Source organism: Narcine bancroftii, chromosome 4 (assembly GCF_036971445.1).
Source record: "Narcine bancroftii isolate sNarBan1 chromosome 4, sNarBan1.hap1, whole genome shotgun sequence".
NCBI classification, from domain to species: domain Eukaryota; kingdom Metazoa; phylum Chordata; class Chondrichthyes; order Torpediniformes; family Narcinidae; genus Narcine; species Narcine bancroftii.
In genome coordinates this window covers 285,970,804-285,986,802 of record NC_091472.1, presented here as the reverse complement: position 1 = coordinate 285,986,802, position 15,999 = coordinate 285,970,804, and the positions used below count along the sequence as shown (strand labels likewise).

The 15,999-nt window shown below is 38.5% G+C and overlaps 2 protein-coding genes across 3 annotated transcripts in view; one reads left to right on the top strand and one right to left on the bottom strand.

The window, feature by feature from the left end:
• The window catches only part of LOC138762055 (glycerol-3-phosphate dehydrogenase [NAD(+)], cytoplasmic-like), a 35,454-nt gene extending 31,409 nt beyond the window's left edge, over window positions 1-4,045 (top strand). The window contains exon 8 of the mRNA XM_069935277.1: window positions 3,269-4,045. Within this exon, the coding sequence (XP_069791378.1) occupies window positions 3,269-3,365 (97 nt within the window). The 3' untranslated portion in view covers window positions 3,366-4,045. The remainder of the gene's footprint in view (window positions 1-3,268) is intronic.
• Window positions 1-15,999, bottom strand: part of lmln (leishmanolysin-like (metallopeptidase M8 family)) — a 69,303-nt gene that overhangs the window by 16,047 nt on the left and 37,257 nt on the right. The window contains exons 15-17 of one of the 2 annotated variants that reach the window (XM_069935274.1): window positions 14,875-15,005; window positions 11,889-12,099; window positions 9,270-11,695 (exon numbers count right to left, since the gene is read on the bottom strand). In XM_069935274.1, the coding sequence (XP_069791375.1) occupies window positions 11,595-11,695; window positions 11,889-12,099; window positions 14,875-15,005 (443 nt within the window). In that variant the 3' untranslated portion in view covers window positions 9,270-11,594. Of the gene's footprint in view, window positions 1-9,269; window positions 11,696-11,888; window positions 12,100-14,874; window positions 15,006-15,999 lie in introns of those variants that run through there. The other variant, XM_069935275.1, reaches the window with a different exon arrangement.

Below are 15,999 nucleotides of genomic sequence, written 5' to 3'. Positions count from 1 at the left end.
AATAATATTGGTTTTAGGTTAATAATGAAGAAGGATAGGGCTGAGCCCAAGGTTGAGATTTTTGATTGGAATAAAGCAAGTTTCGAAGAGGTGCAAAAGGATTTACAGGAGATGGATTGGGATCATTTATTTTCAGAGAAGGAGGTAACTGATAAATGGAGGATATTGAAAGGGGAAATTTTGAGGGTACAGAGTCAGTGTGTCCCTGTGAGGATTAAAGGAAATGTTAGAAAATATAGAGAGCCTTGGTTTTCAAAGGATATTGTGAATTTGGTTTGGTTCGTGTAAAACAGATATGGACAGATGGGAATAAATGTGGTGCATGAGGAATATAAGGAGTGTTTATAAAAAAAAAACCTTAAATTAGAAAGGCTAAAAGGAGATTTGAGCCTGGTTTGGCAGGCAAGATAAAAATAAATCCAAAGGGTTTCTACAGGTACATTCAAAGTAAATAGTGAGGGATAAAATCGGGCCCCGTGAGGATCAGAGCGGTAAGCTAAGTGAGAAGTCAGAGATGGGGGATATTTTAAATGAGTTTTTTTCTTCAGTGTTCACTAAGGAAAAGAATATTGCGTCAGGTGAAGTGGGGAAATCAAGTAGTGAGGTCATGGATAATATACAAATTAATGGAGAGGTAGTACTGGCTATTTTAAAGAGAATAAAGGTGGATAAATCTCCGGGTGTGACAAGATATTCCCTAGGACCCTGAAGGAGGTTAGTGTATAAATAGTAGGGGCTCTGACAGAAATATTTAAATTGTCACTGGCCACGGGGAGGTGCAGGAGGACTGGAGGGCGGCTCATGTTTTGCTGTTTAAAAAAAGGCTCAAAAAAGTAAACCTGGTAATTATGGGCCTGTGAGTCTGATGTCAGTGGTGGGTAAATTAATGGAGAGTGTTGTTAGAGATGGTATATACAATCATTTGGAAAGACAGAGATAGATTAGGAGTAGTCAACGTGGTTTTGTACTGGTAGATCATGTTTAACAAATCATAGTTTTTCGAGGAGGTTACTAAGAAGGTGGATGATGGGAAGGCTGTGGATGTTGTCTATGTGGAATTTAGTAAGACCTTTGACAAGGTTCCACATAAGAGGTTAGTTTGGGATTTTCAAATATTAGGTATCAATGTTGAAGTAGTGAAATGGTTGGACGGGAAATGCCGGAGAGTAGAGGTGGAAAATTATTTATCAAATTGGAAACCGGTGACTAGTGGAGTGCCACAGGGATTGGTACTGGGTCCATTGTTGTTTGTCATATATATTAATGATCTAGATGATAGGGTGGTAAATTAGATTAGTAAGTATGCAGATGATACAAAGATTGGTGGTGAAGAAGGTCATCAAAGCTTGCAGTGGGATATAGGACAGTTAGAAGAGTGGGTGAAAGATGGCAGATAGAGTTTAATAGTGATAAATGTGAGGTGCTACATTTTGGTAGGACTAATCAGCAAAAGTCATACATGTTAAATGGTAGACAATTGAGGAGTGCAGTAGAACAAAGGGATTTAGGAATTCTGGTACATAATTCTCTGAAAGTTGAGTCACATGTAGTGGTGGAGAAACTATTTGGAATGTTGGCTTTCATAAATCAGAGTATTGAATACATGAGTTGGGGTGCATTCTATGCAGCTTTGGACACTGAATTATAGGAAGGATATAAACAGAATGGAGAGAGTGCAGAGGAGATGTACAAGAATGTTGCCTGAGTTTCAGGGTTTGAGTTACAGGGAAAGGTTGAGCAGGCTGGAATTTTATTCCCTGGAGTGTAGAAGATTGAGGGGTGATTTTATAGAGGTATTTGAATTATGAGTGGGACAGATAGAGTCAAAGTGGACAGGCTTTTTTCCATTGAGAGTGGGGGAGATTCAAACAAGAGGACATGGATTGAGAATGAAGGGGGAAAATTTTAGGGGAAACATGAGGGGGAATTTCTTCTCTCAGAGGATGGTGGGAATGTGGAATGAGCTTACAGCTGAAGTGAAAGATTTGGGTTTGATTTTAATATTTAAGGAAAAGTTGGATAGATATATGGATGGAGAGTTATGGGCCAGGTGCGGATCATTGGAACTAGGTGGGAGATGTTCAGCATGGACTAGAAGGGCTGAACTGGCTGGTTTCTGTGCTGTAATTGTTATGGTACCCTATCCACAAATGTTCTTGGAGTTCAGGAGTCTGATGGCTTGAGGAAAAAGTTCTTGTCCAATCTGGACACAAGTGCTGCAGTACCTCTTACCAGATGGCATAAGGGAGAACAATTTATATGAGGGGGTGTGTGGAGTCCTGTATTGAGTGTTGTATGTATCCTTAATGATAGGAAGAAAGCCCCCAATGATGTTTTCTGCTGACTTCACTATCCTCTGCAGGGTCTTGTGGATTGAGGAGGTACAGCTTCCAAACCAGGTGGTGATGCAGTTGCACAAGATGTTCTCAATACATCCTCTGCAGAATGTAGTGAGGATGGAAGGTGGGAGATGAACTTTCCTCAGCCTTCACAGGAAGTAGAGGCGCTGCGGGGCTTTCTTGGCTATGGAGCTGGTGTTAAGGGACCAAGTACACTCCAAGGAACTTGATACTCTTGACAGTCTCAATGGTCAGTGGAACATAGTCCCACCAGGCCCTTTTGAGGTCTTCAACCATCTCTTGTTGTTTTTAAACATTCAAATACAGGTTGGTGGCTGTGTCAAGAAGATTGATCATAGCTCTGGGATACAACTGGGAAGAAGATTGTGATGTCTACACAGCATCTTAGCTGACATGCCATTATTGAACTGACCATGTGCTGTATGTAGATACCATTTTTCAGTTAATATGTTGACTGAGGCTCTTGGTTAGACATTAGAAAATCCCACAGTATTATTTCAGAGTGCAATCTGTTTCATTTTGTGCTTTACAACAAAGACTTGATTTCAAAGTACTTAATATACAGTAGATTTAGTTGCCTCAGTGGTTGAGAAAGAAACTATATGTGTTTCTTTTTAAGTTGGCATGAGCAATAAATGTTAGATTTGCTAGGAAATACACCAAATTGGGGAAACCTTCCAGTGATAGCTGTAGCCTTAGAATGCTAAATAAAATGTTACGATCCCCATTTTCAAAATTTTTACTCCACTGTGAATACACTGCAAGAGGTTGTGCATGTATCTTCTGCTACTTTGGTGTTGTAACAATCCTTTGTTGTACGACAGGATAGCTTACTATGTTTTTGTCCTTTGGCATTAAAGATTCCTACACTATGCATCTATTTCAAACTGACTTTTGTACTTCTACAGATTTCCACTCTTCGTTGCCGTTTTTCAAATCTGTTATGAAGGAAGGCCAATCAGAGACTTCATTACGTGCCTACAGAACCATCCGGAACATTTGTAACTTAAGTAGATACCTGCAAATCCATTTATATTTCAGTCACTATTTTCACAGGCAATGAGAATATAGTGCTGGTTAAGTCCTAATTTAATTAATTTACTTTTAATACAATGTTTTTAATGGTAAAAGGTAGTAATGAAAACTTGTTACCATTTCTATACAATCTCGCTTTTTTTTTTAAACCAGTCAAATGTCAGCAAATTAATTTCAGTTCCAAGATGCTTATTTTCATATCTTCAGTCATTCCCTACTCTTTCCAATAAGATTAGAGGCACACATGCAGTTTGTTAATGTTTACATTATGAATATCTTGCCTGCTGTAGAACCTGCAAGAAATGTTTAAGTGTTCCAATCTTTCATGCAGTAGGATCTACTCAGTATTTCACAAAAATAATGGATGAAGCATCTTAACTCTCATCAATGTGACCAATTAAAATTCACGTTTACATACATTTCTATTCTCGAGCTGAACATTTATAATTATGATGGGAAAATGTCATGTTTTACATAAAAGAAGTAATGGTATTTTTAAAAACAATATTGTAATTAGTTTTTAATGGATTTCATGTTCATTGTACAAATCACCACCATATTTTTTTTTTTAAATATGTTGGTGCAGCATTTAAATGCTTTCAGTTTGTATTGTATATTCAATTAACATGGAATAAAATGTTTTTGCAGTGTTCATTTTTTCAAATATTTTATTTAAAATATAAACCATGATTACACCAATAATACAGTACAAATATATCCTTAAATTTAACATGGTTTATATATATATATAAAACAAAATAAAACGCCTTCTAACCTCCCCTCTTCTTTGGCTTGGCTTCGCGGACGAAGATTTATGGAGGGGGTAAAAGTCCACGTCAGCTGCAGGCTCGTTTGTGGCTGACAAGTCCGATGCGGGACAGGCAGACACGGTTGCAGCGGCTGCAGGGGAAAATTGGTTGGTTGGGGTTGGGTGTTGGGTTTTTCCTCCTTTGCCTTTTGTCAGTGAGGTGGGCTCTGCGGTCTTCTTCAAAGGAGGTTGCTGCCCGCCAAACTGAGGCGCCAAGATGCACGGTTTGAGGCGAGATCAGCCCACTGGCGGTGTTCAATGTGACAGGCACCAAGAGATTTCTTTAGGCAGTCCTTGTACCTTTTCTTTGGTGCACCTCTGTCACGGTGGCCAGTGGAGAGCTCGCCATATAACACGATCTTGAGAAGGTGATGGTCCTCCATTCTGGAGACGTGACCCATCCAGCGCAGCTGGATCTTCAGCAGCGTGGACTCGATGCTGTCGACCTCTGCCATCTCGAGTACTTCGACGTTAGGGATGAAAGCGCTCCAATGGATGTTGAGGATGGAGCGGAGACAACGCTGGTGGAAGCGTTCTAGGAGCCGTAGGTGATGCCGGTAGAGGACCCATGATTCGGAGCCGAACAGGAGTGTGGGTATGACAACGGCTCTGTATACGCTTACAATAACCCCTCCTCCCATCTCTTACACCACATACTCCAATTGACCCCTAATTAGAAGAGAAAAAAATGGAAAAAAAATATCAAAATATAGGCTCCAAATCTTCCTAAAAATATATAGTATTTATCCTTCAAATTATAAATGATCTTTTCCAATGGAATACAGGACCTTAAGTCTGAATGCCATCTCTGCAAACTAAGTTCTATCTGATCTTTCCACAAACGTGCCATACATTTCCTCGCCACTGCTAATGCCAGTCTCAGAAAAGCTGTTTGAAATTTATCCAATTTATATACAAAAAGTCCATGAATATCACCAATTTAAAACATTTTTGAATCTAAAGAAAGTTTTATTTTCAAAATATTATGTAAACAATCCTTAACATGAGACCAAAAAGATTTAACCTTATCACAAGATCATACTCCTTTCTTCCCTCTATCATGAATCATCATTTCAAATTTTGACTCCTTTGGAAGAAACAAATTCTTCCCAAAAGAATCATACAACATCAATTTTAATTTGATAATAACAAAAAAGAGTCCGAGTTGGTACTTGATATCTTTCTTTTTTTCAAATGAAAGAAATTGGCTTAATTCATAGCAATTATTTACCATTTTAATTCCTTTTTGATCCCAAATCTTAAGTTCATTATTAACCATAAAAGGAACAAGTTTATTCTGATATAAAGAGTATATTGAGATATTTTACCTTGAGTACCAATTTCTTTATTTATCCCATCCCAAATATCCAACAAATGAGATAAATTGGTGACTTGTAAGAACTTAACAATTTAACATTCCATTTATAAACAAATTCATCCCTTCCATCCTCATTTATTTTTTTAGTCATCTTTGTTCTAGGCATCACCTTACCAAATTTATCCACTAAAGGATACAAACAACAATTAAAATCACCCCCTATCATAATTTGAACGCGAGAATATGATAAATTAAGTAAAACATCCTGGAAAAAAAAATCTCACCATCATCATTTGGTGCAAAAATATTCACCAAAGTCCAAGATTCGGAATAAATTTTACAATTTACTAACAAACTCTCCTTATTGACTCATTTAATGATTCCAAAATAAATGGCAAATTTTTATGAACTAAAATTGCTACCCCTCTAGCTTGAGAATTAAATGAAGAATAGAAAACTTAACCCACCCTGTCTCTTTTTAACTTTTATGTTAAATGAGTTTCTTGCAAAAATGCAATATCAATTTTTAATTTCTTAATAGAAGTCAACAACATCCTCTTGCGTTTAATCCGGTTATTGACCCTATTCACATTAAATGTAGTAAATTTAAATTAGCTATCTAATTTCATAAAGATCCCAGTCTGTGCAACAGGGTCTTTATCCATATAGAAATTATAAAATCAAACCAAATCTCAAAAAAGAAAAAGAAAAACATACCTAAAACAATATATTTAAAAAACCCTCTCCCCCCCCCCCCCCCAGTACTAAAGTTCTACTCCCCTTTACAATACAGGAAGCAGCCTAAACCACTAAGTGAGCTATGGTGTTGGTTGAGCTATAATGAGATCTTGCAGCTTTCCCGAACAGAAATAACAAGAATGTTATAAACAAAAAGTTCAGGTATGATAAGCTTCTTCCAAGTCTCTATTCACTTGTTCATCATCAATTAAGATCTCCAGAATCACTAGATTCCTTTTTTTTTGCATCTCCTCTAATCAATCTTTCTGTATTTTCTTCTTTTTCTCCTTAACTCCATTTGGTTTTTGCACTTGAGAGGAAAAAGTCCGACCTTTTTTCAAGATCGGGCAAAGAATTAGCAAAAAACAATGCATCACCATCTTCAAAAAACTGAGATTTATATTCCCCATAAAATACTTTTAAAACAGCAGGAAATCTAAGATCCACATTAAAAAACTCTTCTGTTCTGAACCATCAACGGGCCTCCATGTTGCCGTGCGTTTTGAACTGCCAAACTTAAAATCAGTTCTCTATCCTGATATCGTAAACATCTGACCAAAACATAGAAGTGGTTGACCAGGCAGTGGTTTCCTTCTGAGTGCTCTATGGGGTCTATCCAATTCCAACCCATTTGGAAACAAATCTGATCCTAAGTCATCAAGTATCCATTTTTGAAAGAATTTTACTAGTTCAGAGCCTTCAAAATCTTCTGGCAAACCCACTATCTTCACATTATTCCCCTGGCTCTGATTCTCCAATGAATCAATTTTCTTCAGTAAATCACTTTTCTCTATCCTCCATCCAATAAAAGAATCAAGAGTATTCAACTTCTGTTGACACTGATCAATATCATATACACAATCCTCCAGCTTATCTTCCATCTTCTTAACCTTTTCTTGTACTTTGTCCACAACCTTTGCATATTTTGCAACATCAGCTTTAACAGTTATAATGTCCTCCATAACATTTGAAAGATTATTATTAACGGATATAAAAACCAAAGAAATCTGCTGAGACATTGCTTAAAATTGTTGCTCAAAAGTCTTTACGTTTAGGTAAATGCCTGCACTGAGCAGCACCAGGTTTTTCTTGCTTTTTTTCTTGTTCATTAAATTGCAAATCTTCTTCTGAACTTGGCTCTTCAAATTCTTCCATTTCTCCTGCTCCCAGTTGTTCTGCTTCCACCACTGTTACTTTTTTACTCTACCCCCAACCCTCTCGGGTCTTAGACCGATCCTCCACTGATCCAGACTCGCTGGACTGGCGAGCACCAGCCCCCCCACCCCCCCGGGAGAATAGTCAGGACTGTGCATGCGCGAATACTCTTCAACAGCTGTGGAAGAATGTCGCTTCGCATCAGCGCCATCTCACCTGGAACTCTGTGGCACAGGCGCCAGCGTTATCCTCAGAGTAGCTGGCTGTTGTCGCTGGGAACAAGGAGGACTCACCTCTTCTAAGCTCAACGATTGCTTTAAAATGGTTTTTTTCATTGTTTGAGTCCTAGTTTTTTTTTCATAGTTGTTTCAGGTTGTTCCAATAGTACTCTGTTAAAATTTATATATTTAAAAGGGCATTTCAAAACAGGTTTTTCACAAATCCATCGGGAGAGATGACTACCCACGTCTCTCTCCTATGCCATCATGCCATGCCCCTTTTTGCAATGTTCCTTGAGAATAAATTGTGCTGGAAGTAATTGAGATGCTATTGTCACCCATGTATTGGAGAACAAAATATTTTTCACCTTTGAAAATGTTATTACCATTGTTTTAAATTGGTTCTTGCATCAGTCAACAAATTAAAATTCAAGCCCATATTTGTAAGTCATTATGTAGTGTAGCACTTCAAACCTCAAAGGAATTGCTTTGAATAAAATATCTTCATATTATCAACTGCATGAATGTTGACCTAACTAAGGAAAAAATTTACTCCTTAAAAGGAGTTTTTCTTATACAAATGGAAGTTCATAATTGTATCAACAAGATAGACAGCAGAAACACCTGAACGTAAAAAGACTATGGATGGTAAAGTTTATGAAGTTCCCATTTTCCCGCATTCTAAATATTTCTGCATCTTCAGTATGCTAAAAATCAGATTTTTTTTGTACAAATGGAACCCTGACTAATAACAGATGAACATTTCAAATTTAATTCACAAATACAGTAATAGGCCCATGAGTCCCCACTGCGCAAATACATCTACGTGACCAATTAACCTACTAACCCAGTATGTCTTTGGAAACCCACACAGACACAGGGAGAACATGCAAACTCCTTACACACAGCAGCAGATTCTAACCTGTGTCATTGTAATAATGTTATGTTAACCACTACACTATCTGTGCCAATCATGGTTAAAATAAGACATTTGCAAATTATTTTGGCAATCAATAAAAATGACATTAAACCTAATTACAGGTACACAATCCTTTATCCTGAACCCTTGGGGGTCAGTGTGTTCAAAATTTCAGATTTTTCCAGAAAGCCCACCCGAATTGTGCTGCCATATCCACCTCCACCCCCTTCCAGTCGCTCGGCCCCCCGGCCGCCTCCCCCAGTCGCTCGGCCCCCCGGCCGCCTCCCCCAAGCGCCGGCCCCCCGGCCGCCTCCCCCAAGCGCCGGCCCCCCGGCCGCCTCCCCCAAGCGCCGGCCCCCCGGCCGCCTCCCCCAAGCGCCGGCCCCCCGGCCGCCTCCCCCAAGCGCCGGCCCCCCGGCCGCCTCCCCCAAGCGCCGGCCCCCCGGCCGCCTCCCCCAAGTGCCGGCCCCCCGGCCTCCTCCCCCAAGTGCCGGCCCCCCGGCCGCCTCCCCCAAGCGCCGGCCCCCCGGCCGCCTCCCCCAAGCGCCGGCCCCCCCGGCCGCCTCCCCCAAGCGCCAGGCGCCTCTCTCCCCACTTACCGGATTTTGGAGCTTTCTGAATTTTAGAAGTCCGGATAAAGGATCGTGTACCTGTATTACCAATATGCTAAAAGTTTCATTAAAGCACTGTTTAAAAAAAAACTGGTCCCAAATTTTTAAATATATAGGTTTAATATCTTGTTTCACATAGAAATTAAGAATGAAAGTTATCCATTTTCATTTCCTGTACATTGTAATGCCTATTCATCATCCTCCACTATACAATAGTTTCATTACTCGTTTACTTTGAGCAATTTCTATATTTGACATGCAAATAGTCAGCTCTGAAGGGCAGTTTACTTCTGGACCTAATTGCTAAAATCATAATGGAAAACCTCCAATATTAACATACAATATAAAAACTGTTATGCACATACAAACAGGTTTACAAATCGTGTGCAACTATTGTTAATTAAAGTTACAGCAAACTTCACATTATTGAGAACGAATCTGGAAAATAAAAATGACTGGATACATTGCACGGTTTTTTTTCCCCCAGCAGCTTTGTCCAACAAATTATACATTTTATTACAAAGAAAACGGATCTGTTACCAAGAGCATTATATAAAGAGCAAACATTTGATCTGGAGTTTTGCAATGTATTAATTAATTAGATATAAATTTAACTGATGTTAATTGTTCATAACCTGAGATATGTTGATCACATTCTTAAGAATTACATTCAAAATGTTCAAAACAAATCTTGTTCTGCAGGAAAATTCTCACTAATATTATTGAAGTAAACATTGAAAACGATATGCATTTTGTCTGTCGTAGTAGTGTAATGTCCACTAACCTGATGCAACATATTTGTGATGCATTTTCAGGAATAATGATGCATGGTCATTTTTTATTGGTTGACATTACTTTGTGGCATGATAGGTCACAGAAAACTCGGGAAGATTCAACTGGCCAAATTTTGTGCGTCATATGCATTATTATTAATCATTCTGATACTGCAGTCCAACGTGAAAATTGTTTTAATAGCAACAAATTTTCAGACAGTTAAAGTGATTTCAACTTAAATTTCAGAATGTACCATCCAATTAACTAGTTATTGGGATGTTTTACATTGGATAAATTACTACTCTGCAGCACACGTGACAGGTTAGCCATTTTTGCCATGTGAAGGAGAGAATTACTGCTTTACAAGGAACATTTCCATTGAAATCAACAGAATTGAATTTTAAAGAAAGGTACCAGTAACAGTCATTTCTATGTCATGTTTTCTGCACCAGCAACTTAGGCCAGATTACTACCCTTTTTTCTTTCCTAAATCACCAATACCAAATAATTGCTGATGTGGAAAATGGAAACTAAAAATATATTGCATCATCACAACACTGTCCATCATAGAACAAAGAAGATACATAACCAAAATTCTCTTTCCCTGGGTCTTTATTCAGTGTAATCTTAGTTATGGTTAATTTTTATGATTTGGTGTTATTATTTTTTCATGTACAACTTAAGACGGTGCCATGAAAAAAAAGTTATTTAATTTCACATTAAACAAGATTTTTAAAAACTGAGAAGAGTATGTTGTCCCACCAGCTTGTTTCTCCTTCTGACCTTAAAGTGCTAATTTCTTGTCAAGGTATGGCATAATACTGAGTGGGAGGAGCAGCACCCATCAACACCTCAACTATGTGGCCTCTCCTTCATTTACAAACATAGCTGATAATTAAAATCAAGATAGTTGGGTCCAATTCATCATGAATTCAGTGTCTAAATCCACTGAGCCATTAAGGGTTTGGAGAAAAAGCTTGATTCAACTGCCTTCGACATTTTATTGTATCCCTTGTGAATTTTGTGTTAAGTTGTGTCAAACATAATCTTAATGTAAGGCCTCACTATTGTTCATGGTGCCCAAAATTAGACATTATTTTATACTGTACAGCATTAAAAAAAAGAGGGTTACCACAAGGGTTTAACAACATTGTTACGTCAAGAATTAAGTAGCATTTAAGTTCATTTTAAGAGTAGAGCAATAATCCAAATAAATTGGGTGTGTAACATAATAATAAGCTGATTTAAGTAGGGTGGGTTTTTTTTTGATGTAATGGAGGCAACACTCCAGAAGAGCAGAAAGCAACACAAGTGCAAAAAGTAATGGTAGTTTAAAAACTAGACATCAATCTGCAATTGAACACTATTTATACAGTAGATTCCAATGCCAAAAAATAATTAAGATAAAACAATTGGGAGTGTTCAACATGGATTACAGCTTCATTCAATTTAGTACTGCAGAGGTAGTTTAGTTTTGTTTAATACAGTACAGTAGTAGCACCCTTTTCATTTGAGAGTCATGGTTTATTAAGTACTTCAAAAATTATAATCTTGTGCCTTTCATGAAGTGACCAGTCGCATGGGAAAAACAGCTCATGGATTTTTTTTCCCCCCAAAGAACAGTGCCTAGCTGTCCAGCAGCAGAAAGTGCATTGTAGTTAGTTCCATACACAAAGGAAGAATCCTACTATGAGAGGGAGAATGTTAGTCACTACCAGCCAAAGAGTAACCACCAAACCTGACGAGCTGGAGCATGGATCTGGAAAAATTAATCAAAATGGTGCTATTAGAAGAGCATTGTTCTATTGCTTCACTTTACTGAAAGCACTTTATATGATATCCATGAGCAAATACATGATAACATTGGTCTGAATTGGTTTACCTTTTTTAGCCTAAAAGATGCTGTATTAAAAGTCTAATTAAAATAAATTGCAAGAAAATAAATACATTACCTATAGGAATCATCCTCGTGACATTATTTAATGGTGGATCACGCTCTGGTGGACAGGCAGTGCAGAAGTCAAAACAAGATGGACATATCAAACTTCCTGTGTATACCCAGTCATTCATCCTTACATTGACAGATAGCACCTGTCCCATTTGACTGCATAAATAAGGTTTATCTGAAACCTGAACGATCAGTCCCTCGGTTGAACAGGAAATCTAAATCAGAAACAAAGTTCTTAAGCACGTAATTTGAAGAATAAATTCACTTTTTTTGCCATGCTGTTGTAAATTTCCATTTGATTTTTTTTAACTTTTGGTTTTGAAAGTGGACTTTTGTTTAGTCATATACATAGTTTCTATATAAATATGAATTTTCCCCTGCAGCCGCTGCAACCGTGTCTGCCTGTCCCGCATCGGACTTGTCAGCCACAAACGAGCCTGCAGCTGACGTGGACTTTTACCCCCTCCATAAATCTTCGTCCGCGAAGCCAAGCCAAAGAAGATATAAATATGTTACTGTGAATAAGCTGAGACAAAGTACAAACCAAATTGAAACATTTTAAAGTCACTTTTACAGTCCTTTTAGCCTGTGTGGATAACTTATATTTGGTAATTTATAATTAAAATTTGCAATGCCGAAATGTTATGGCTAATGCAAGATGAAGTGTTCCATTCTAATTACCAAGTGCCTGGAATACATTGCCAGGGGGTGGTGGTGGAAGCTGGAACAATAGGGACATTTAAGAGTCTCAGACAAGCACATAGATGAAAGAAAAATAGAGGGTTATGAGGGAGGAGGGGTTATTTTTGTTAGGTGTACATGGGATGGCACAACATCATGGGACGAAGGGTCTGTTCTGTGCAATAATGTTCTATGTTCTAAAACAGGAGGTCAGAAAGGGCTCTCCTCCTGAATTACTGAAATTTAATGTTGTTTTTAAAATCTGAACAATATCACAGTTCGTTACCCTAATCTCTAGTTTTTTTTGTGTTTTCCTTTGGTCATAATTACTTACAAATGGCAAGAAATTGCAGCTTCTTCACTCCAAAGCTTTTGAAATTGCTTTTTTTTTTAAATTTTTTATTTTTCACACCATAAGTCACATTAGCCATGATATACACTTTTTCTTTTTCACACATATACAGTGACTTTTTCTCCCCCCCCTCCCTCCTCCCAAGCCACCCCCCCACCCCCCCCCCCTCTCATCCATTTTAGGTATACAATCTAGGTTGCATTAATTAAAGTGAACATTCCACCAACAATAACAAGATTTGCCTCCAAATACATATTCCACTCCCAATTCAGTATTTCAATGTGAATGCTCCCTTCATGACTCCAGTCTATTCTTCTTACTCCACCCTACTACTTCCTGTTGTACAGAACTTAACATAACATAACAATTTACAGCACGGAAACAGGCCATTAGGCCCTTCTAGTCCGCACCGAACCAAACACCCCTCTCTAGTCCCACCTCCCTGCACAATGCCCATAACCCTCCATCTTCTTCTCATCCATAGACCTGTCCAACCTTTTCTTAAATAATACAATTGACTCCGCCGCCACTATTTCTCCAGGAAGCTCATTCCACACGTCTACCACTCTCTGAGTAAAGAAGTTCCCCCTCATGTTACCTCTAAACCTCTGCCCCTCAATTCTTAACTCATGTCCTCTTGATTTAATCTTTCCTCCTCTTAACGGAAATAGTCTATCCACATCCACTCTGTCTATGCGTTTCATAATCTTAAATACTTCTATCAAATCCCCTCTCAACCTTCTACGCTCCAAAGAATAAAGACCCAATCTGTCCAATCTCTCCCCATACTCCAGATGCTTAAACCCAGGCAACATTCTGGTAAACCTTCTCTGCACTCTCTCCACTCTGTTTATATCCTTCCTATAATTAGGCGACCAGAACTGCACACAGAACTCCAAATTAGGCCGCACCAACGTCTTATACAATCTCAACATCACCTCATCACCTCAACATTCCCCAAGTAACGTCAAGAGATGCAAAACCTTTCCCTTTAATCTATTTTCTTCCTAATGACCATTACTCAAGCACTCCTTGCAGGTGAAGCAGGATCTTTCATCACAGCAAGTTACAATGTGCAGGACTGAATATAAAATTCTCCAAATTTAGGTGATTCCTTCCTTCTGTTTGCATCAGGACTGGCCATTTTGTCCACTATTTTCTTTTTTCTACTGGTATAGTCTCATCTGTTGGGCACATCTGATAGGTCAGACTATACAACTTTACACCATTCAGAACAAGGTGGGGGGGGGGTGGGTGGGGAAATCACAATATGAGGATAAGGGACAAGCCATTTAGGGTGAAGATTAGGTGACACTTCTTCACTAGAGAGTTGTAAATATGGTACTCCCTACCATAGAAAGTTGCTGAGGCCAGTTTGTCAGATATATTGAAAATGGAGTTGGATGTAGCCCTTATGGCTAAAAGATTCAAGAGGTTTGGCGATAAAGCAGGAATAGGGTACGAAAGTATGATCAGCCACAACGGTATTGAATGGTGGAGACTCGAAGGGCTGAATCATCTATTTCCTATGATTCTATACAAAGAATTTTAACTGCTTCTTCATGGCCATGAAATTTCATCGAGTCAGTCCCTTTGTTTCACCTTTCCTACCAGACTAACTTCATTCCTCTATCAAAGGTTCTAAATGTTCCCCTTTCCATAATACCATCTGATATTCTGAGTGTTTTCAGCATATTCTGTTTGTATTTCGGATTTCCAATGTCTACAGATTTTTTGGGAGTTATTTGATTGTGATAAATCACTAGACTTAAGAGCATCTTCAATTTATATTTTTCCGATATCATGTACGATTGCATTTTTTCATAACCGCTGAGATGGCTTTTGAAGGCCATCTCATATTGAAGAATCACTTTACAAAATATGCAGAGTGGGCATTTTCATTTGTCACTACAAGAATATATTGTAAGATTGACTTACACATGGACGTCTAACTCACCCTGTAACACCCACTACCCCAGTCTGGAGAGCCTGGAATCTTGCTGCACTGTTGCACAAGAAAATGAGATTTCTGAGTCAGGCAGACAGACTCGGGTCCATATTCTTCAGCTCCATAGTTACGAGAAGCCTCTGAAATGTAATCAGAATGAAATTTCATCAGAATGATGAAATGTTCTAACCTACATAGCATTTCCAGAATTATGCTTTCTATTATTTATTTATATCTCTCACTTAAATCCCAACCCGTTATAAAATGAGGCAATACAATTCAAAATGCAGTGAAAGTGAAATTTGTTGTATACAACCACTTGCTGCCCCGTTAACTACTTCATTCCACCAATCAATCGAAAAGGGACAAAGAGTCAAACTGCAAGTTGTTTTGATATACAGTCAAATCCCCAGGATCCTGAATTCAAGCAATCGGCAACCCAACTAAATGGTTTAAGAAAAAGGAAATAAATAAATAGAATTAAAATAAACCAGAATAAATAAAGAGTTAAATTGTAAAAGTAAAGGTTCTCCGAATCAACATACAACCCCTTGGTGAAGGAGGAAGCAAACATTCAGCCAGCGGAGTACCCCAGTTTTGAACTTTATTAAAGTTTCAATAAAGTTGTGTTTGCATAAAATGAAGGCACCCAGGATGAAGAGCCGGCTAATGCTGCTCACCCGCTGGGGGACTCTCCAAAGTATCCCTGCCTAGTATACTTATTAGTATTAAGTATATTAGTTCGGCTTTAACTGTGAACTTTTGGGAGGGAGAGTTCGTTATGATGGTGGCACAGTTAGCGCAAAGCTGTTACAGCACCAGCGACTGGGATTAGATCTTAAATTTTGTAAGTTATGGGAATTACCTAATTAAAGTGAACTTTACATAATTAAGGACTACAATACTGACCAGGGTTTGAACACCACACTGTCTGTATGTTCTCCCCATGTCTGTTTGGGTTTTCCCCTGGAGGGTCTGGTTTCCTCCCACCATTTGAAACGTACAGTACTGGGGGGGGGGGGGGGGGTGTAGATTGGGTGGCACAGACTTGTGAGCCGTAATGGCTTGACTTAGCCGTAAGTGTCTACATTTAAAGGGCCTGTTACCATTTTGTAACTCTAATTTTAAAAAAAA